The 23,218-nt window shown below is 36.9% G+C and overlaps 1 protein-coding gene across 6 annotated transcripts in view; it reads right to left on the bottom strand.

Annotated features, from left to right (window-relative positions):
• Nucleotides 1-23,218, bottom strand: part of DMTF1 (cyclin D binding myb like transcription factor 1) — a 44,348-nt gene that overhangs the window by 1,402 nt on the left and 19,728 nt on the right. For 3 of the 6 annotated variants that reach the window (XM_004739640.3, XM_004739641.3, XM_013060842.2), the window contains 12 exons: nucleotides 20,704-20,818; nucleotides 19,371-19,447; nucleotides 13,932-14,089; nucleotides 12,760-12,792; nucleotides 11,745-11,854; nucleotides 9,600-9,828; nucleotides 8,219-8,370; nucleotides 6,759-6,968; nucleotides 4,128-4,213; nucleotides 1,709-1,864; nucleotides 815-1,189; nucleotides 134-281 (listed from right to left, as the gene is read on the bottom strand). In XM_004739640.3, coding sequence (XP_004739697.1) covers nucleotides 134-281; nucleotides 815-1,189; nucleotides 1,709-1,864; nucleotides 4,128-4,213; nucleotides 6,759-6,968; nucleotides 8,219-8,370; nucleotides 9,600-9,828; nucleotides 11,745-11,854; nucleotides 12,760-12,792; nucleotides 13,932-14,089; nucleotides 19,371-19,447; nucleotides 20,704-20,818 — 1,849 coding nt within the window. Of the gene's footprint in view, nucleotides 1-133; nucleotides 282-814; nucleotides 1,452-1,708; nucleotides 1,865-4,127; nucleotides 4,214-6,758; nucleotides 6,969-8,218; nucleotides 8,371-9,599; nucleotides 9,829-11,744; nucleotides 11,855-12,759; nucleotides 12,793-13,931; nucleotides 14,090-19,370; nucleotides 19,448-20,703; nucleotides 20,819-23,218 lie in introns of those variants that run through there. The other 3 variants (XR_006609619.1, XM_045089756.1, XM_045089757.1) reach the window with 3 other exon arrangements.

Raw genomic sequence — 23,218 nt, 5'->3', positions numbered from 1 at the left:
CATCTCAAGAAGGTATAGTAAGTACCCTATCAAAGTACAAAAATCTAACAAGATGACCAGTTATTGTTGGATCAAGTAACCTGATGTTCCCCTTAAGATTTATCAGGCACATGATGGAATTCTATTATAGTACCTGTTAGTGTTGTCAAAGGCAAGACAGATTCAGTATCTATAACATCAGATGCCTGGATGAAGCCATGTGGTGAAGGAACGATAAGGATGGTTTCATCATCTATGGTGGTTTGATCAACTTGTTCTTCTATGGTAGGAGACTCTAGATCCTAAACAGTGGCAATTAAAAAAAAAAAAAAAAAGACATCTGACTCCTATTTCTTAGTTTTCTTCAAAGATTCCACACACATTTAGCTTTAAAAGGACTTCATATTCAAACATTATCCCATTTAATAAAGAAAAGAAAATTAAAGCTGAAAAATGCACAAGACAGAACTTAACAGAAGCCTGAATGTAGAAGAACAATGCTGTTATGCTGGAAGGTTATTAAGGAAGGTTACTAACCTGTACCACAAAGACCTACTATGAACCACTCTCCTGAAAATGGTTCCATAGGTCCCAACAAACAGTTCTCATCTTTTGGAAGGGTATGGGGGAAAAGTTTTGGTGCTAAGGCTGTGCAACACAGCTATCTCATACTTGTGAGGTCACAGGTGGAATATGCATTTGATTTTGTGTCCAGAGGAAAAAGGAAGTTAATGGAGACCCTCTCTCCCCCCACCCCATAAATTATTGCTAGGCTTTTTCCAAACTGAAGGTTTAAGGCTCAAGCAAGAAGGCTGTTCCCTTAATTGCAACTTACCTCAGTAACATAAGCACGGGCTAAAGGAGAAGACGACTCCTCTTGTTTCAGGTCGGTGTCAGAGATTTCTTCTGTTCTGACCATAACACTATTCATCAGTTCTGTGCTATTTTGGTCACTGAATTTGGATACATGAGCATCATTAAATGATGGCTCTACAGTTATCTTAGGCTGATGAATTTCATCTGGGAAAGTGTCTGCTTCTAGGGCATCTGGAGGCTCAGGAAAATCAGATGAGTGAATATCACTATCTACTGTCAGTTCTGCTTGGGATATGGAAGAAGAGATGTCCTCTGTGGCAACGGTCTGAATGATGACTCGTGGTGTGTGACATTGCACTGTGACGTTGTCACTTGTGTTCAACAAATGTTCTGGCTATAAAATGTCAAAGAAAACGATCAGTGGCAAAATGAGAAAATCCCTACCAGACTTCAGTTATAAGCGACAATTATCATTTATAATTTACAGGTGGTACCCTACTGTCCCCTCCCCTGTTCTCTTACCTCTGGAACTGCAGTGTTCTTACCACTGTTTTTCTAGGACCCCTCATCCCCATCATTCCATGTCATGGAAGGAGACACATGGGATTAAGGGTTATGCCTCAGTGAAGGCAGAGTGATGGTGTAAAACTATGTTCCTGAGACAACAGCAGTAGGAGAAATTGTTTAAATACATGGACTACATTAGTTCTGGTTCTTAAACTCTGTTATCAATTAGTCCTGGTCCCTACATGTAGGTAAACACTTAAACAGAGAACATAATCATTTTCCCCCTAGACCTATTATTATTGAAGGCATCTGGGTTCTCTCATGGTATTAAAAACAAAAAGCTTCTGTGACATCATACAGTCTTCTCTACAGAAACTAGAAAAATTAAGGAATTGACGTAACATACGGATAAAGCGTGGACAATGATCTGTTCAGGAGAAGCAGGAGCAGCAGCTGTCAGGGTTACTGTGGGACTAGCCGTCAGAGTGAGGGGAAGGCCTTGGCTTGAGCTTGTCTGAAGCAGGTAGGTACCTGGAGTGCCAGTGGGCTGTAAATGGAAAGACTAAAGGAAAAAAAAAATTAAGAATGACACAGGTGCAACAGACTGAGTAAATAAGCTTATTTATTAAGTCTAGGTTTATATCCAAAATGGGGTCTTTAATATACTTGGCACAAATGTACTTCCCAATCCTGAAGGTGCCCTCAAGTAATAAAATGAAGAGTATAATATTGACTTGTCCTACGTCCTTATATTTGTCTTAGAGATTTAACAGAGAGGCAAGGCCAGACCTTGATCCTGCCCTTCACTCCCATGTATTTCTGTGGTACTGTCTTAGCCATTTATTTCAAGGCACCAAGACATGGTAGCATAAGCCACTGTGTCCAGTGCAGTAACTCACACACAGTCTTCCTTCACGTCTACCTAGAACATAAAGAACTGCCACTCTCTCCATTTTTGAAAAGTTACTACTACAGCAGCGCTGAAAAGATTTTTTTCATAGTAAAATTTTACGAAATACTTCTTCTACTAAGGAGAAATGTATAGAGATAGTAATTAGTGTTGTGAATGACAAAAAGTATTTGACGGACAATACATTTATCTTATTATGTTTCACAGAACTGTAACAGAACTATTCAATGCCAATAAGCCCTTCATCGCCATAAGCTTCTACATTTGATAATTTGAGTTCAGTTTATCCTACTATCCCAAAGGGAAGGTATTTGCACTTAAAGGGTGATGTTGAAATCCTAGAACCTGTGGTCCTGTGTACTGATGTTACAACAGCTCTCCTGGGACCAGCTCAATGAACCTTATTGCTAAAGCAGGCATAAATAACTATCTCAGGGAAGCGGTTGTGGGCATTACAAATTATTAGTAAATGGCGCCTGGCACACAATAAGATTCAGTTTCTTTCCTCCCTCTCCATAAAAGTAAAAGCTGATCATTTACAACACAACCTTCAGTAAATTAGATGTGGTCAGACAGTAAATACTTTATATATATGCATCTTAATTTACTTAAGTTCCTCTAATGTTCATGATTTTTTTTTTTTGAAGCTGAGGTACTATCATCCTTTATTAATAAATTAGGATGGAAATCTTTAAATATTTGTGACCCAAGTAAGTAAAAACCTGAACACATACTCTAAATATATGTATTATATTATTTGGCCAGGGGGAAGAGGGGAGGTGACAAAATAAAGTTATCAACCTGTGACAAAGACTATTATACATCCCTAATGTGGAGACTACAGGATTAGGAAGCGGAAGCTTTGGTTAAGTAAACTGCTAGCAGAAATTCCAAAGTTGTTCTAAAAGAGAACCTTCAGCCACACTGGCTATCCTCATGAGATGTAACTTGTGCAGAGGATAAACTTTTGTACTAACAGCCCCCTGTTTTTCACAGCAAATAAACCTTGACATAATTTAAATAAAACCTACTTTATATTTTTTTCCTGAAAAATAAGCTAATTCTGGGTATTACCATTTGAGGACTTAAAAAGTTATTCTATGAGAAACCCCCTTTCTTCAAATTAGCAATCTTGGCCCTTTGCTCCCTCAAACCTCTTAGCATAGGCAACCATTCCTCTTTTTGTCTCTATGGATTTGTCTATTTTAGACACTTCAAATAAATGGGAATCAAACACTATGTGGTATTTTGTAGCTAGTTTCACTTAGCATAACATTTTCAAGGTTCACCCTTGGAGCATGTATTAGTACTTTCTTTTTTACTGCTGATTTAATTGTATGGTGACAGCACATTTTATATACCCATTTGTCAGTGGATGGCCATTTGGGTTTCCACTTTTTGATTATTAGGAAGAGGAACATTCATGTACACGTTTATGCAGACATGTTTTCTTTTCATTTACGTAAACCTTGGATTAGAATTGGTGGCACAGATATTAACTATACTTTTTTACCTTTCTAGGAACTTCAAGATTCTTTTGTAAAGTAGCTACACTATTTAGGACTGGGACTTTTAAATTCTGTATCCCCAAGGGCTGCCAGTACAGTAAACTTTTTGGTTATATATAGTATTTGTTTATCAATATAAAGGCATACATGCACCCTCCTCATTAAGCCCTGTCACTTTTCATATGTAAAAAGAGCACATTATTGGTTTAAACCTATACAGAGGAAGAAAAAAGGGAAAGTCTTGATGTATGTCCTCATTTAATCATCTGGCCGCAGAAACATGGGCATAGTTGCACTGAATGCCAATCATGTTTTTAGTTCATTTGTTCATATGATAACAGTGCTAAAACCAGTGGTTTTTCTTATGCATAAAATGACCACTTTCTCTTTTGTGAAGTGTTACTCACTGGAAGAATCTCAAATGCCTGTAGTGTTCCACTGTTTAGTGTTATTGTTTCCGAGTCAACAGTAGCAGCAGGGGACTCTGTTGAAGCTGTGGTAGGAACAAAGACAACAGTAAATAAAACACATAATCTCATAGTGAATAATTTGCCTAGAAACCATTTAAATTTCTTATGAGAAGCAATCTTATCTGGGATGGCACCCATTAGGGGCTGGCTCAAAGCCAAATCCAGCCACTACCAGTTTTTGTGAAAAGTATTACAGGAACATGGCCATACCTGTTTATGTTCCACAGCTGCTTTTGCACTGTAAAGGCAGAATTGACTAGCTGTTCAGAGACAGTACCTGCTAACCCTTGACAGCGATCACAAAATATTTCTAGTATTAGAAGTGAGAGTAATACACTAAGGCTAATTTACAAGTCAACAGGAACTTGGTAAAAAAATAAAATTTCCTGGACATTCTGATAAGCAGTATAGGTTCCTGGAACAGGAGTCCCCAAACACCAGGCTTCAGTTTAGCAGCATTACTCTTGGGCCATGTAAACCTGAGCCAACAGCGTGCTTTGAACCTACTAGTGTTAGTGTTCAGAGACTTTATCTGTCCTGCCTACCTCATGTAGTCGTTAGGAGGAACCACAAACATGAAATATTTCCAGGGCCCCCCGGGTGGCTCAGCTGGTTAAGTGTCTGCTCAGCAGGGAGTCTGCCCTTTGCAATCCACCCCCTCCCACCCCTGGTTTGTGCGCGTCCACTCTCTCAAATAAAATCTTAAAACAAACAAACAAACAAACAAAAAAACCCCAAAACAAAGGTAGTCCTATTTCAGAAGGACACATTTGGAAGACTGAACAGCGTTGGTCACACCCGATCAAGGTTATAAGGAATTAAGAGTAACTGGATGAAATGGGATCTCAACTGCACCTCTAGATAAATCCATGTGAAAAATGACTTGGAATCATCTTGCAATGTGTAGTGTTTATTCTTAAAATACTTCTCAGTGGGAAAGGATATGAGACACATTTCAAAAAAGTGCACTTGATTCATGTTACTATTTCTCTAGTTGATGGAATCTTAAGATCAAACCTAGAATAATTTAAAGGGATTCCAGATAAATAATATTCATCATGGGTAAGCAAACTGAGCAGGGACAAATTGTGGCCAAAGACTAAGAATGGTTTTTACATTTTTAATTATTTTGGTTTTTACATTTTTTAAGGATTGTTTAAAACCCAGAAAATCCCACAAAGACCTATGTGGGCGGCAAAGTTTAACATGTTTATATTTACTATTCTGGCTCTAAAGTTTGTGAGTCCCTGACTCCTAACAAAGGAAGGAACAATCATATGAGATTTAACCCTAAATGCAAAGAATAACTGATACGGTATAAAACTCTTACTAACATTTCTTGCTGGAAGAAATAAAATTATTCTACATATTTTTAAAAAACCATCCTGTGAATATTAAGGTACCAGTGTCTGCATTCCCAGTAAGTACAGTCACTCCAACAGCCAAGGGAAGTTCTAACAATCTCTGTGCACAATCTATAACCAACAGTAGCTCGCATATTTATATCGGACCAGTTTTTGCAATTCTTCAGGTTATAAAGTTAAGTAAGCAGAGGGCTAAAAAAAGTTCTTCATGCTTTATTACACTGGTAGAAAGCTAAAGCAAATAACCAAACTTGAATTAGAAGTCTGCAAGGTAACCTTGATAGTCCCTGGATATATGGGTGTATGTAGTGTCACCATGACCAAGAGGCAGCCCACTGATTCTCAAAATGGTGTCATAGGGTACCTTTGGAAATCCTTGGGTTTTTTATTTGCCATAATGATTAGGAAGCACTACTGGCATTTTGTGGGTGAGTCAAGGGACACTGAGCATCCTGCAGTGTGTAGGACAGCACTGCCAACAATCAGTTATATACTCAAAATGCTAATAATCCCCTGGTTGAGAATAACATACAGCAGTTGGTATACTTTTGACAATGTCCCTTCCATAGGCAGAGCATTTAGGTAGACAAAAGAAACGAGAAAAAAGTGAAGAATCATCTGGTTCTGAGGATTTTATTCGCACTTCTTTTCTGTTACTCTGTCATGGAAAAAAAGGCAGAACTATCAAATCCTTTCCCCGTAACAACTATTCGGTTCTCATAATCTCATTAAACTGAAAAAATATCAGAGGCTTAAAAAAAAAAAAAAAAAAAGGATAAAATAGTTCCCAAAGGAAAACTGGCTCTTCTTGAAGAAAATCTCAATCTCCTCAAATTCATTTCTTCTACACATGACTTCAAATCCACCCCCAATCTGTGTGTCTCTGGTTAATTATTACAAATGATGTGCCACCTTAGGAACTCTATTTCCTTGTCCAACTGATTTTAGGTAGTAGTCTATTAATCATTAATTCTTTGTGAACTCTAAAAGTAAGAGGATTTAAAATGGTTTATTATGGTTGGGAAGTTCTGTCACACACTCATCTTTTGTGCAAATATTAATTAAGCTAATGAACATAAAATGCCTTAGACTGCCTCTGTCAAACTGCACAAATTTCTGTCAACATTCTGGAAGAATGAAAGGTATTAGAGCCATTACCAAATCATAGAGGTCCAAGAGCAAGGAGTCTCCAATAGACACTTACAGACATGAGTGATTTGGACTGGAATCTGCAAGGCTGTCATGGGGCTTGGAGAGATGGCTGTATTGTCTTCCAAGCGGGCGACTCTGATCTGAACATGCTGTACACTGGAATTGGAATTACTGTTTGGAACTCCAGATCCTGATTTATTCTCCAAAAGCGTTGGGTTGTTTTTTTGATTCTCATGTAACTGTTTAAGACCCTTTATTAAGACTGAAGGGAGATGGGTAGACAAAAAGAACATTGATTCTCCGACAGACCACCATCTAAGCAGCAGGGGAGGTGGGGGTAAGGAGGGGAAGTATTTGGAATAAATAACTGCACACTGCATGTGAGATCTCAGCAAAATAACAATAAAAATATTTTAAAGCTATAACCTGTCTGGAAATTTCTGGAAACATTATCCATCACAAGAAATTTAAAAAATTCCTAACACAATGTTATTCTTGCCACCTAAGATACATTAAAAAAAAAAAAAAAAAAAAAAGGCGCCATTGTGAGGAATATGAAAATAAGACCTTTGTTATGTCTTAGGGCTCCAGGATAAAATTCTTATTATTTTGGGAGAATATTATTAATGCAAAGTAGCTTACTTCCTTAGTCAGCTGGCTGTGAGTTGAACTCACAACTCGAGAGTAGCAGGCTCATCTTTTCCAAACAGTAATATGTAACCACCTTGAATTCTTGTGCAGGAAAGTCAAATCTAGACTTGCCCCCCTCCTATCAGTCCTCTCAGGTGGTAACTGCAATATGGGTGGGTTTCTGTCACATTAGTATTCATTCACTTTTCTGGTTTTAATGTTAGATTTATTTATAATGGACTTAATTTTTTAAAAATCTTATTTTCATAGAGCCACAGTTCTTCAGTATTTAATTTTCCTTTGGAGAAATGGAAGTTGGAGCACTATATCAAGGGGCATGAATTTGACTGCCTTTAATTAAATGAACTGTACATCCGAGTTTCATAACCAGAGTGCAAAGCAGGCAATGAAGGGACAAACATGCCTCACTTTTAAGCAAACCCAACTTAGGATGTCTAGATTTACATCATTAATGAATTATGAATTTACAGTCTTTATACTATAAAACCACCGAAGAAAATCTCTGAATGACAAACCCAATTATGTGAAGTTCTTCAACACTTAAAAGTTGATTTAAACCTAAGTTTTCAGAAATACATTTTTGTACACAATATGTAAAATCATTTTCTGCACAGTTGTATGAGAACAAGAATGTATGTAAATATGTCTATTTTCATCTTAGGTGCTTTGAGAATTACACATCACATCAACTCTTCTCAAGGGAAGGAAAGACAGTTAGCCAAAGAAATAGAGCTGTTTCAGTGAAGATCTACTAAGATTCATATCTCTCTTTAGCTGAGGCAAAGAACGTCTGACCTCTAAGTCCTGAGGAGTAAATATGGTAAGACAAGGGAAGGACTTAAGAAGCAAAAAATACATTACCAGGGAACGAAACATCCTTATGATTTGCAATCTGCCTTTTGATGGTCCACCATTTACTTCGAAGCCATTGTGGTGAACGGACACTGCTCCATCCCTCCGCTAACAGATCCCAGTTGATGTCATTTTCATCAGCTACATCAAGCTCTGCTATCCTACAGGTTACAAAATAAACATCTGTTAGATGTTAATTTATTTCTCTGGAAGAACCCTTCCCTGACTACACATGATGGCACTGGCAATAAAGGGGCCAGCAGCTTATGTCATGGAGAGGCTACTGTTAACTGCATGGGAAAGGACTGCAAGGGTGCAGAACTGCCCCCACAGCTAGGAGCTATGACCTAGCACTATCAAGAGCCTTTTGTTAATGGTACAAGGAATGGGCCAGACTATAAATGGTCAGAAGCCAATGAAACACTGTAAAGGCAAGGGAGTAGCTAAAGGTTAGAACAGGGTAAGAACAGTGTTAGTGGAAAAGTGTTTTGTAATGTGTTACAGTGTGCCATAGCAAGTTATTTCCTAGATCTGACCTTTTCCCTATCTGTAATAAATAAAAACATTTAGAAATGAGCTATTTGCAGATGACTAGTTGAAACAAGTATATTAAAAACAAAACCCAAAATAAAATGATAAAAACAAAAACAATACTCCAGCAGCAACCAAAACAAAAACCACTAATTTAATAGTTCCACAAGATTTGGGGTACGAGTGATCTATATTTGTTCTCCAGCTTCAACTGTCATGATGATGTTGATTTTCAGGAGGGAGGAGCTTTTATTACTTTGATGTCTCAAACATGTCCTTGCTGGTATTTCTGCCTCGAGTCACTGAATGGTTGTACTAACTAACTTAAAAGAAAAAAAAAAGCTCAGGATTATTACCTTAAAGCTATTTTTGGATACGTATGACATGGAAGCGCCTGACTGGGTCCAGTGTGAAGGTGTGGGGTAACTGTAACCTGGGCCCCCTGCTTGGCAATCTTAGCACAGTCACCCAAGATTGAAGGGCATGGAGACTGAATCGCCCTCTTCCCCTGCACACGGTGCCCCTCTGCTAGCACTGAGGCACATTGGTGGACAGTGGCAGGCTGCAATGCCACTGTCTGTGCCATACCTGTTCTGTGGGGAGAGAGAGGACTTCAGTCTCCACGCCTTCAATCTGGTACTTTGCACGAGCACTAAATCCACTAAAAAGGAACAAACACAAAACAAAACAAAAGAGCTCAATATGAAATGCATAGGGTCTGAAGGATCCTCCATGGACCCATTCTCTATGGAAAGGATGCTTTTCAGACATTAGGCATCTCTAAGGAAACCAAAAGAGGAAACATCAATCAAGCCACCTACTGCTATTAAGCAGCTTTTAAAGGACTTAGGACACAAACCTGAGGATGAGATTGATTTCATCTTCCTTGGTCCATTCAGTTCCTCCACTCTGTTTCCAGTTCAGGTAGTTGAGCCATTTAGAACGACACTGCTTTTCTGAGCGGGTACCCACTCGCTCTGCCACAGCTGCCCATGACACGCCCTGTGTCACTATGTCACCTGGCTCAGTGCTTGTCAATTCATGAACCACCTCTGCAAGTCTCTTTTCCTCTTCTTCTGTCCACTTCCCTGAAAGAAGGAGATCATCAGACTATTACTGCTATCTTCTATTTTGCAAATCAGATGCAGCCCTGATGGGAAGTACGCAAGAACGCCGCCAGTAAGTTATTTCTGAATGACTCTGGGGAAGGACACTGCACGTATCTACTAAGACAACTACGTTTCACTAGGCCAGGAAGGTTCTTGATACAAAAGCAAATACAGAATCCTGATGAAAAACTGACTGACTCCTTAAGGAAAGAAAAACTACCCAGTACATACCTAGAAAGAATTATACACTGTCAGATGCACTAAACCTAAGTGGGAAGAGCTTCATGGTGGCAAGATGGACACAAAACCTCACAAAATTTTTCCTTAGTCTTGTCTAGAATTCCCTGCTCTGCAGAAGTGATGTGGCTAAGAGATCCCTCACCAGAGGAATGAATGATGAGACAAGTGGAGCAACTCCTATGGGCTCCTACCCACTTTAGTAAAATGGAAACTAGGTTTATACCATCTCCTTTCCCTACCAGCCCAACTCTAAGAAACTATGACAGCACAGAAGTCGGAGACTGGTATTCACACATGATTTTACTCCAGGTTTTCCCAAAGCCATAAACCAGTAATGATACCAAATGATCCGCTTGGTCTTTTCTTAAGGAACTTGAGCATAAAAACAGTTTTGTGTGTGTTTTTTTTTTTTTTTTAAACTCCTTTCACTTCTGTTTCCATTTTGTTACTAGTAGCTAAAAAGGTTAGAAAATTTCAAAAGAGCTGTGTGCTTGCATCAGGGAGTCATTCATTCAACAAATACTTATTGGACCTTCTATTATGCGCTAAGCACAGTTCTGGATACCATATATTCAAGACAAAGTCCTGCTTCTACTTTAGCATGGCAGCAAACGGTACTCACAGTGCCTTACCTAAAAACTCTGGGCCAAATTCTATTATCTAGAGCTCCTATTCCTGTTTCATTCATTAAGCTGTCATTAACACAGAATGACAGAGTTGGAGGGGTTTATGTTCTCTCTGTCTTGCAGGTCACAGGGCTGGTGGAGTCAATGATTAAGCAGGAGATATTCCCCAATTCCACTCTGGCAGGGTAGGGAGGTGAAAACGGAAAACATACAACCAGGAAGGTTAAGCTTAACTTGAGAACCACTTTTCTTACTAAAAGACTGAGCACAGACTGTGGCTCCTTCAGAAAATTTTAACGCTAAAATGGAACTATCTTACTTAACTTCTCATATATGAGAACTACAGATCACCTATTCTAACCTCTTCATTTTCGAGGAAACTCAAGCTCAGAAAGTTATGTGAGAGCTGGTGCCAGAGCCTCAATACTGTTATTGGTCACAGAGGTTAGGATTAACAGTATCATCAGTGCATCTGTATATACTAAGAGTTAAATAGGCATTTGTTGTCTGTACCAGAGACTGAAACACTAATGACAAGTTTTTTTCTATAGAAAAATATACTTACTTGCTTGAAATAAGCAAAACAGAGCCATAGCACTGAAAGGTAACTTAAGCTGGGAACTGCCGGAACTAAAGGTTTTTCTAGTAACATGAAGTTGATAAGGTGTTGTTTACAGAAGCTCAACAGTTAGATGGGTTTAAATTAAAACTTCCTGTTATGTAAGCCTTAATAATAAAAACTTTCCCAACTGGAGCAGTTTTGCATTGCTACAAAATGGAAACATGCTACATCTAAAACCTCTGAAACGGAGGCAATGTGTCCCTGTGAACAATGTCACCTCGCACAAAGGCAGAAAAATGAAGGCTTACTCGGGCCTACAAGGCACGAAGAAAAAGGAAGACTAGAAAATACAATGTGAACTCAAGCGAATGACAAATTGCTTTCCGGAAGAGAAGAGAAAGCAGTATGAGAAGGGGCGGGAGGCTCTGATGGAGACAAGAGTGGCCCCGCGGCAGCGCTCATAGTACCTGTGTTGCAAGTATCCTTCATCAGTCGGCACCGATCTTTGACGGAAGACGCGCTTCTTCCTAGCGCCGCCCCTATTGTTGCCCAGTCATTGCCATGCTTTATCCGGAGCCTAAAACAAGAGTCTGCCAATCAGCATTGGGTTCAACTGTTTTCTCCCTTTTAATTTCATCATTTATTCTTCATTCTTCTTCTTCCCATTTGACTGGTTTGGAAGTTGTGGGCAGCAATACTTTGAGAGCCAAAGTTTGAAAGTGTGGCCTTTTTTTGGGGTCCACAGTTGTCTGTGGGTGAAAAAAAAACAGGCAGCAATTGCCTTTTTCCTGGGTCAGAGAAGAAATAAGTAACTTGGATATGTGTTCAAAAAAGACCAAATTTCCCCTCAGGTTACTGACACAATCTCCCAGGCAATCCCCAGATTGTTCCCTTTGAGCACGCCTAACAAGCTCTTCTCAGACATCTGAAAAAGTTTCCCAAGCTGCTATCACCATAAAGAGGATCAACCTTCAATTTTTTCCATGGTCCATACAATCCATCAACCCATACTTTAGGGCCCTACTCAACAAAGCAGAATTATTTTTCCTGCAAAATTGCCTTCATAAAGTAAGAGTCCGCCCAGACATTAAGTGCAACATTTGCTAAGTCACCATTCTAAACTAAGCATGTAGCACAGCCCTGGTTTTGATCCTGGTTTCTAAGCCCAGTATTTAGTCTTCAGGCCACCAAGAATGGCCATCTAATCTCTTCTGTAACCCTTACTAGTGGTCTGAGGACACACTTAATTCAGCAACTCACTAAGGAAAAGACGAAATTTATGGGCGTGGCTACTCTGTGGATGTATGGACCTGAACATTTCTTTTTATGGTCAATCATGCTTAATAGCAGGATTAAATTACACCAGTCTACTAAAAATCTCTTGACAGTTTCAAAGTAAAAGTTTAGAAAAAACAAAGGTATTAAAAAAGTTAAAACCCAACTATCAAAATTCAGGGAAAGAAAAAAATTTTTTTAACTTACTCCTTGAGCTTTTCAATTTCTTCAGGTGTATATCTAGAAATTTAAAGAAATTTTTAAAAAGATCGATTAAAACAAAGAATGTTAAAAAAAAAAAACTTAATAAAAATCAGAATTTTACTTAGGGACCCAAATGTTAAGTCACTTAGCACACTGATAATATTTTTAAAGTAACCAACTTCAAAGTAAATTACTAAAAATTAAAACTGATGCTTCTATCTTCTTTTTTATAAAAAAATACTTTTAGCTATAATAAAAGTGAGCAATGTACATCTTTCTCTAGGAAAATTCAACACTTAAAATGTATTTGCTCCTATTCCACTTTAAGTCTTCCTTTATTTGAAAACTGGTTTCAGGCCCTCTAATATTATAGTTATTCTGAAAGACTTATGTATGACACTGTAAACCAGAGCCAAAATGCAAATCTATAGTAAACTGTTACAAGGCACCAAAAAATTTAAAAAACTTCTCTTCATTTCCCCTACCCAAGCATCGACACCTCCCAGACTCTTGCTCCAATGTAAAGGCTCTTTTTCTTTAGAGGGTAAGTACTCAATACAGCCAATGCAATGTTCTTTTTAAAAGCAGTACCTAATAAGCCATATTATGACTACCTAAAATTCCCAAAGGGAAATTAAAAAAGTCAGTAACACCAAAGAATCATTGCACTGAAAAAAAAAAAAGATGCCTTCCCCTAAATGTTACCTATAACAGAAATCCAGGCATTGTATTTAGAAATTTATTTATTTTCCATTCTGGTTTTATTTAAAAAGATAAAAAAAGGGTCACTAACCTAGGAAATGCTATACTATAAAAAAATAGGAATGATGTTACCAATGAATTTAGAGGGGTTTTTTCCTCACACCTCCTAAATCTTTACCCACTATAATATTTTTTATTATAATGTGACTTTATTATATAGCAGACTTTGAATGAAGATAGCTAAGTCTAAACTCTGACATATAAGGTGATTGAGATTCTAAGTTCTAAGAGGCCTTATTATAATGAGATTTCCATAGTTACAACATGGACCTGGGGAAAAAAAATATTAACACAGCAAACAGTAATTCATAGCTGTTCCCAATTAAAATTCTGCTCATATTTTTTAAAAAAGATAGCTCTTTAAATATTTCTCCTAATTACATGAAAACATGCAGCATTACAAGTTTTCATACTTTCCCACATGGTTTCTGTCATCATACATGCGAAGCACTCTTCTATAAACTGCAAACAAAGGCCGGTTCAGACCCCATGCTATAGTCCTGTAGAAATCTTTTCTTTCGTCTTTTGACATCTCAAAGATGATTTCTGTAGCATCTTTTATTCCGCGTGCCTAAATGGGTTACATTTCTTTGATTTAGGGATTTCTGATAAAATGCATATGGATATACTATGCTTTTTAAAAGTTGATTTTTTATTTTCAAGATCATCAATGGCATTTAGAAAAATAATGTATTGCTAATTCATTAATAAGTCAATATAAACTTTAAAATGTTTCAAGAGATAATAAAGTGATACTTAAATGCTCCAAAAATAAACTACTAAATTCATAGTCATGTTGTGTCAACACCTTTTAAAATTATAAAAAAATTAGTATCTAAAGAAAGAAGAAAATCACAAGAATAAAATTAACAGAATTAGGAATCAAATAAGTAACAGAAACTATAAACAATGCTAAAAAATGGTACTTTGAAAAGACTCTTAAAGACTAATAAAATATGAAAAGATAAACTATGGCAAAACTAAAAGACAAAACACTGGAAATGAAAAAATGGGGCCTAAGTAGAGATGCTACAGAGATTAGACAGTTGAACATTATGAAAATTCTATGGCCATAAATTTGAAAACTTACATAAAATGAATAAACTCCTAGAAAAAGTCAACTTACCAAAACAGACTCAGGAAGAGATAGAAAATCTAATAAGCACAGACCACCAAGAAAATTTAATAGTTATTAATAATTTTTCACAATGCAAATACCAGGCCCACATGACTTCATAGGTAAATCCTACCAAACAATCAAGAGAAACATCATTCTGATTTTAAACTATTCTAGGGTATAAAAAAACAGGGGGAACACTTCCTCATTCGTTTTATTAGGCTACTATAAACTCAACAGCAAAACCAGACAAGGACAGTTTCAGAAAAGAATTTTTAGGTAAGTTCGTTCTCTAACACAGATCCCTCAGTCCCTAAAATATTGAGCACCAGCAATGTATAAGAAGGTCAGTAATCAATACAGATGGATACAGATGGTAAGCTTATTCCAGGAATTTTGTGTTAATTAAAAAAATATTATTATAGCATTAATTATTAAATTTACGGAAAAAGTGTAAATAGCTATAGATGTGGAAAGAACATTTGTAACATAGAACATTCATAATTACACTCCTAGTGAATTTGGATTTGCTGATAACCTAATAAAAGAAAATATATAAAAAGCACAGGTCGAAAAAGAGAAATCATTTACAGGTGTTATATATGTAGAAACTTAAATGAGTAGCAAATTCTCATTACAAAATCAATATACAAAGTTATTTGCATTTCTATACAAAGATCAAAAAACATTTAAAAGTTCTCATTTACAGTATCACCAAAATTAAAAGCAACAGGACTAAATCTTAGACAAGTTATACAAGTCCTTTATGGAGGAAAACAAAGTACCAAAGGCATTAAACAGGAAGCCACTACAACAGACAGTATACAGTGTTCTCTACAGGAAAATGGAATACTGTGAAGATGTTAATTACCCTCAAATTGATGCACAGATTCAGTGCAGTCCAATAAAAATTCCAACAGTTTTCCATTCTCTGCAACTCGATTCTAAGCAAAGGGTCAAAAAGGGGCAAGACATTCATAAAGAGACTTGCCCTATCAGATGCTGTGATTTCTCTAGGTAGTGTCATCTATACTAGTACCAAGTATCAACAAACAGAATCTGGTAACAAATTAGAAACCTACAAAGATTTGTGGAAGCTTGATTTGGAACAAAATGGACACTGTAGATTGGAAGTAGACGGACATTCCATAGCAATGCTGGGACAACTGCCTTCCATATAAAACCAAAAATAAAATCAAAACAAACCAACAAAAAAAACCCAATAGTGAAACCCTATCTCAGAGCTTTAGGAAAAAAAAAAAATCAACATGAAAGACAAAACTATAGAACTTTTATGTGACAATATATAGGGCAATATCTTTATGCCCTTGAAGCAGAGAAGGATTTCCAAATAACCATGTAAAATATAAATGTAAAAAATGATTTTGATATTGAAATTAAGATTCTTTTTCATCAAATGACCCCCACAGAAAAGGAAAAGATAGGCTACTGAATTGAGACAAGATACCTGTCAGACAAATAAACAAAAAGCCAGCATACATTAAGAATGTCTAGAGAATGAAAAAGATAACCCTGCAAAAAACTGATCAAATAACGAACAAGAATTTCAAAGAGGAAACCTAGAAAGTGGCCAGTAAGCATATAAAAGTATGTTATCAGAGGAATACAAATTAAAATCCATAATAAAGTAGCATTCACACCCATCAAATTTGTTTAAATTCATAGCAAAAAAACGAAAGACCCCAAAGGACCATTAACTGCCCATGGATAACTTACAGTATCTATACTGGCATTATGAAATACAGCTAAATAAAAAAAAATTAACAGGTATGGATCACAAAAGCAAAATAATAAACAATAGAAGCCAATTATAGAACACCCAGAGGATCAAACTATTTACATAAATTTCAAAAAGAGGTAAAATTACACGGATGTGCATTTTATACATTCCTTGAAATGCATAAAACTTCACAGGAAAAAGTTTCTACATTTTATTTTTCTATTATTTATTTATTTTGGGGGGGGGTAAAGATTTTAATTTATTTATTTTGACAGAGAGACAGAGATCACAAGTAGGCAGAAAGGCAGGCAGAGAGAGAGGAGGAAGCAGGCTCCCCGCTGAGCAGAGAGCCCTATGCCGGGCTCCATCCCAGGACACACGGGGATCATGACCTGAGCAGAAGGCAGAGGCTTTAACTCACTGAGCCACCCAGCCGCCCCCTATTAATCTTTTTAGTCAGCTCTACACCCAATGTGGGGTTTAAACTCATGACTGCAAGATCAAGAGTCACACTCTACTGAATGAGCCAGCTAGATGCCCCAAGTTTCTAAAATTTTAGAATTTAAAATCCTCTTATTCCAGTTCTGCAAATAATTAAATCTAACATTTAAAATCTAAATATATGAAAGGCACTGTGTTGCAGGATGACCATATACTGAGATGAAAATGCTTCTGGTCTTTTTTTCCACTTGTATCATACTTTCATTTATCTGATGTCTAATTAATTGGTTTAAAAATGGCTCTACATGGGGCGCCTGGGTGGCTCAGTTGTTAGGCGGCTGCCTTCAGCTCAGGTCATGATCCCAGGATCCTGGGATAGAGCCCCACATCGGGCTCACTGCTCCACGGGAAGCCTGCTTCTCCCTCTCCCACTCCCCCTGCTTGTGTTCCCTCTCTCACTGTGTCTCTCTGTCAAATAAACAAATAAAATCTTAAAAAAAAAAAAAATATATATATATATATATATATGGCTCCAGTGTTCTTAAACAGCAGCACATAATAAAAACCATGATCAACTATCAAACCAGGTATCTTTTTCCAAGATCTGTATGCCTTTTTGGACATTTCCTATCTCTGCCAATCCATTCCTCCTTCTCCCAGGCATCCAAAATAAAACACCTTGAAGTTACTCCAAATCCTCCTTTTCCCTCTTCTCTGACATCCAGTCACCAGGTGTCCTTACCGACCATCTGCTTATCTGCCAATTCTTCCACCACTCTAGTTTTACAAAGTCCTTATCTCATCCAGTCAAGCAATCTCAAATCAGTCTAAAAGATTTAGATCTCAAAGATCTCGCATCAGTCACATTCCCGCTCTTTACTCAGAATTGAAGGGGTCCTTGAAAACCATCAACTCCAATCCCCTAGACAAGAAACCAGCTTAATTCCGAAAGTTCAGAGTTCTTATCATTTGTTACTCCCTAATATAAACCTGCAGCATTTTTCAAGCTTTAACTAAAAAGTTTATGTGGCCAGTGGACATACACTTTCAGTGGTCACTGCATTTGTGTTTCTCCTAAAAATATTAGTTTGGTGGGAAGGATCTTTATTCATTAACAAAGAACTGAAGTTTTTTAATTTACTCCTTAGAGTTTACAGAGCTTAGCTCAGGAACAATGCAGATTAAAATCAGGTTTAGGAATATGGACATTCTAGACACCAATATATTTATTGCAGTGAAAAATTTTATCAACCACCTAAGTATCAAACAATAGAATGGTTAAATAATGCTGTACACGTCCCATTCCCAAACAATGTTGATGGTCTGTATTTCAAACATGCGCTAACTCCAATAAGGGAATGGTCAGCAAATTACTAGAAAAAGTCCCTTGAAAAGAGCACAGATCTACTCCACCAATCCCTCACTCAACTAAGTTACTAGTTTTTCTCATTTTCTGTAAGACAGTTCTACTTCTTTGGACTGGACTTCAAAGCCAAGTTTCCAGATAATTACTTGTTTCAAGTTAAAGGGACTAATTTAATGTGCTCTGAGTTTCATTTGACTCCTTGGTGGTCAGCATTTGCTCATGCTCCCTCCAGCCCCATTCTAGCCCAAGTTCTCTTCCTTTGAAGACTCCACTCAAAAAAAAAAAAAAAAAAAAAAAAAATAGGGGCGCCTGGGTGGCTCAGTGGGTTAAAGCCTCTGCCTTCAGCTCAGGTCATGGTCTTGGAGTCCTGGGATTGGGCCCCCCATTGGACTCTCTGCTCAGCGCCTGCTTCCCCCAGCCCCGCCCCTGCCTGCCTCTCTGCCTACTTGTGATTTTTGTCAAAATAAATAAATAAAATCTTAAAAAAAAAAAAAAAAAAAAAAGACTCCACTTAAATCCTTGCTCTTCCAAATATTTTCCATAACTGTCCTAACCCTAAGAATATACTCTTCCTTCTCCAATCTCGTGCAGAATTCACAACATGTATCACATGGTACAAAGCCTTACTCTTCACCTGCTTTAACACTCCCAAATGAATTGCTGGCTTTTAAAAGCCAACACTGTGTATTATAGCAATTCATATCTCCAGTACCTCAAAAATACTATGTTCAAGAGACATTTAATGAAAAGGATGACTTAGCTAACCACATATAAGCCTCAATGGAAAAATGAACTAAAATTATTCATTTTTTTAAAAAGGGGTAGACTCATGTTGTAAATACACTCAAAGAAGACCTGAATCTTGGACTTTAGACAATATAAGCATAAACTAATTTACAGGCTGCTTGAAAAGACAGGGCTTTAAGATTCTGAGAAGCTATTAGGATCTGCCTAAATTTCAGGTGTTGACTAACACAGTAAAGTTGTGTTAAACTAAAAATTTGAAATTCGTTTAAAAATAGGCTATAATTATACACCTTAAAATTATGAAGCTATGACACATTAACCAATCATCCATTAGAAAAACTACTGAAAAGCTCCTTATAAAGTATATACAATGATGCTTTGATGATGTTTGCAATTGGCAATGAAAGAATTTGTGAAACAAACAAAATGCCATAAAATACCTTTAGATAGCGTTCAATATTGTTCATCAAAATATCAATTTCTTCCTTAGACCACATCCCCTGTTTCCATTTATGTCCTTTAAGGGAAAAGAAACAATGTTATAGAAAATGTTATCCCTCAAGAGGAATAAAATACTGCAAATTTGCTTTGTGATTAAATAAATTATCTATGGGAACAAAATATAGCTACTTTTTTATTCATCTGAAATCTGAAAGATCCCCAATAGTTGCTTTTGTAATCTCTTTTGAGTAGACTCCAAGCCCAAGGTGGGGCTTGCTTGAACTCCTGACCCTGAGATCATGGGTCACATGCTCTACTAACTAAGCCTGCTATGTGCCCCATTACCTCTGGTTTGTAAGAAAGAATACATTCGCTCCTAGGGCACCTGGGTGGCTCAGGCAGTTAAGTTGTCCAGCTCTTGTTTTTGGCTCAGGTCATAATCTCAAGGTCGTGAGATGGAGCCCTCTGTCAGGGTCTGTGCTCAGTGTGGAATCCGCTTGAGATTCTGAGATTCAGTCTCCCTCTCCCTCTGCCCCCCCTTCTCCTATACTCTCCTTCTCTCTAAAATAAATAAATAAATCTAAAACAAAAAACACCAAAAAAACCCAAAAACCAAATGAACAACACTTAATTCTACTAAATAAAGAAAATAATAAGTAAAAGTGTAAGAATTTATTACTTCCTCTCAGTTATGTATGTCTTATTCTTGGAGCAATACAGGCAAGCTAAAAGATATGAAAATTACAAAAAGCCAAATCATGCTCAAAACTGTCTAAAAAATTCGCCAATGAAAAAATAAATTTTATGGGCAAAAGAGCATGCACAAATGATTCTAGAACAAGGTAAACATACTATGTTGGATATGAAGCAAATAATATATTTATAATGAGTATTTACTATGCAGTGGATGAATGCAATTCCTTTCCTTAACTTCAGAGTGGTGTAAACATAATCCCCACTTTCTTGTAGCAGCTCCCCACCAATCCTCATGAACTCCAGAGCACGATAAACAATTTAAACCTCTAAGCCGCTTATCAGACCAAGAGTTTTGAAGACTTGACTTCCCACTCCCATGTGAAGTAACTACTTTCTTTTAAATGCCACCCCTGTGCATTTGTTTATGATTTACTGCATCTCAGAGAATTATGACCATTGAAAAACAAATGTTGGGTTTCATGGTCTCATTCAGAGCCAAAGTTAATCAATCACAAAAACTCAATTACTCTAACTACTCAATCACAATTACGAAGTCCTCAAAATCCTGATGACTCCGAGTTCTTCTTACCTCCTCTTTTTTTTCCAATGGACACTGAAATTCACATTACTTCTTACCTTTGTTAGTCAGAGAATCCTTATCTTCTTTAGTTGTAAACCATGCTTGGCTAACTGCTGAAACTTCCTCATTACCCAAGGGAGATATATCATCTAGTTGTTCATTCTGTAGAATCTTGAAGGAGTAAAGGGGGGGGGGGAGTATAGCTTTATTTAATACAACTTGATTCATCTTTATCTGCAATACTAAACATTATAAAAACTCTAATCTATGGAAAAACAATTTTTTTTCCTGTTTTTATTATGACAGTATGAAAACAAACTTGCCAGCATTAACAAAATATGACCTTCATTTAAGTAAGTTAACTCTGTACTAGTGGCATGACTTCTATAGAATAGTAGCTAGAATTCCAGTAAGTACTTAAAGAAATACAAGATATCTAAAGCCATCTGTTTATTTATATATGTAAAATAAGCTCATACATATAACAAAATAGAAAGGTTTCATTTGACTGTCATGATTGTTCAGGTCCCTAAGGTAGTTTGCTGCCAGAATATAGTCTTCTGTAATGTTAATCTCTTGCTAAATTTAAAGGATTAATAGGCCAAATCAGAAGACATAGCAAAATCACGGTCTCTTTATGGACAGGTTTGTTTTAGCCAGCCTCTAGAACTGATTCCTAACCTCATCAATGTACCTTCTTCTCAAAGAACTGTATGTTATCGCTTCTTCTTCTTATTGCAGTTAAAGCAGTCTTTACTGAGAAACGTGTAGTTAAAAACTAATAGCTTTATTGAGATATAATTCACACACCATAAAGTTCACCCTTTAAAGTATATAATTCAGTGGCTTTTAATATATTTATACGATTATCACACCAGGTACATTTTCAATTACAGACATATGTGATCTAGCAAATTCTGCAGGAACAAAACCGCTTAAGAGAGCTGGCCTTGGGCTAAAGACAGCTATCGTATGAGTAAGGAAGATGTGGCAACAGGGCTACCATTCGAGGGACAAGCCCACCTATCATATGTAGGCCAGGAAGACAGTCACATGCCCAGTGACCACTCAGCTCAGTTCAGTCTCCAGACTGGTCAACTAAGCTATGTCACTGGCCAGAGGTAAGTCCTAACAGACATTGGACTACTTCTTGAGTAGGCAGAAACTGAATTTCTAATTTCAAGAGGCACTGAAATCATCCTGCTTGGGAAGATGGTAGCTGTCAGTCAACAGCTGAAGTACAATGAGGAGGAAAGACACCTCTCTACTGTTATCTCGTTGTTTTTTTAATCTGGAAATAATGAATGTGTTGTATTTAAAAAAAGCAGTGTTCTTAAATCCATGGACAAAAAGCTAGAGTCACTGGAGTAAGTATGAAAAGTTTTGTCACCCTATGCTTATCTGTCATACATTTTAGATTTTTTTTTTGTTTTAAAGATCAAGAGGCTACCTCTATAAAGGTGAGAACAGAGACAGACTAGACAGATAATGTCTAAGGTCTCTTGTATTCTGAACATCCCAACTGTCTATGATTTGACACAGAGGTTATTCATCAAGGGTGACAGATTGCAGTGAGAAGACCTTCATATAAACAATACCCACTATTAGGAAATGTAATGTAGAAAATACTCTCTTGAGATAATCTTCTTATATATTAATCAGCTTGTTAAAAAAATAAAACCACCATTTCCCAAAGTGAATCTAAATATACAGCCCACTCTTTGAACCTAGGAATATCCCTGTCATGCTGATTAACTGTTCTCTTTGGACAAAGCCTAATGCTTTTTGTCTCAAATTACTCTGATGAAGAAATACAATTACCACATACAAAGACTAAACACGTAAATGGTAAACATGTAAACAGCCATCAAATGAAGCCAATAATTATTAAATTTTAGCAATGAAACTTAACACCATCCGATAGCAAATGAATGGAGTATTGTAGATGACTTAGGCTCCTCAAAGAATGTCTAACTATACTTGGTATATACATATTATTAAGTTTTACAGTATTTTACTCCCATTTTTCACTACTTTATAAACTCATTTTTAAAAAATTACTCAGATATGTTTAGTATGCTGCTGTTTTTGACATGCAGCCTTTCTGAGTTGGTGTAGTTGTAGGATTTTATGTCTGTAACATACACAGACTTGGAAATCTAAATAATTCCCCCATGAAATACCTCTTGTAGCCACAAAGCACTGTAAATATTGGGAAATTTTTGAGTTTCTAATTATCAATGCTGAAATGGACAGTACATTAACTACAACGGTATGTGAAACAGTTACACCTGCTTTGGCACAGGACACCACAAAAAGCAGGCTCGTTCTGAACTCTGAACTATGCATTCACTCACAAACCTAATGGTATTTTTATGAAACAAGTATTAGAAATTATTAAACGTTTTCCATACACTAAAATGGTAATAATAAACCAAGAGGCTAATAACAAATTATAGCTCATTAACTTTTAAGAAATAACCCAAACAAAACAACCCTATAATTTGTCTCACACTGCCATTGCCCAATCTTTTAACAAGCAGGTTGTAAACCAAATCACACATGTATATA

This window comes from Mustela putorius, unplaced genomic scaffold (genome assembly GCF_011764305.1).
Source record: "Mustela putorius furo isolate JIRA1106 unplaced genomic scaffold, ASM1176430v1.1 tig00003845_pilon_pilon_pilon, whole genome shotgun sequence".
NCBI lineage: Eukaryota > Metazoa > Chordata > Mammalia > Carnivora > Mustelidae > Mustela > Mustela putorius.
Note: the sequence above shows the minus strand (reverse complement) of the source record. Positions and strands in the feature narration are given on the sequence as shown.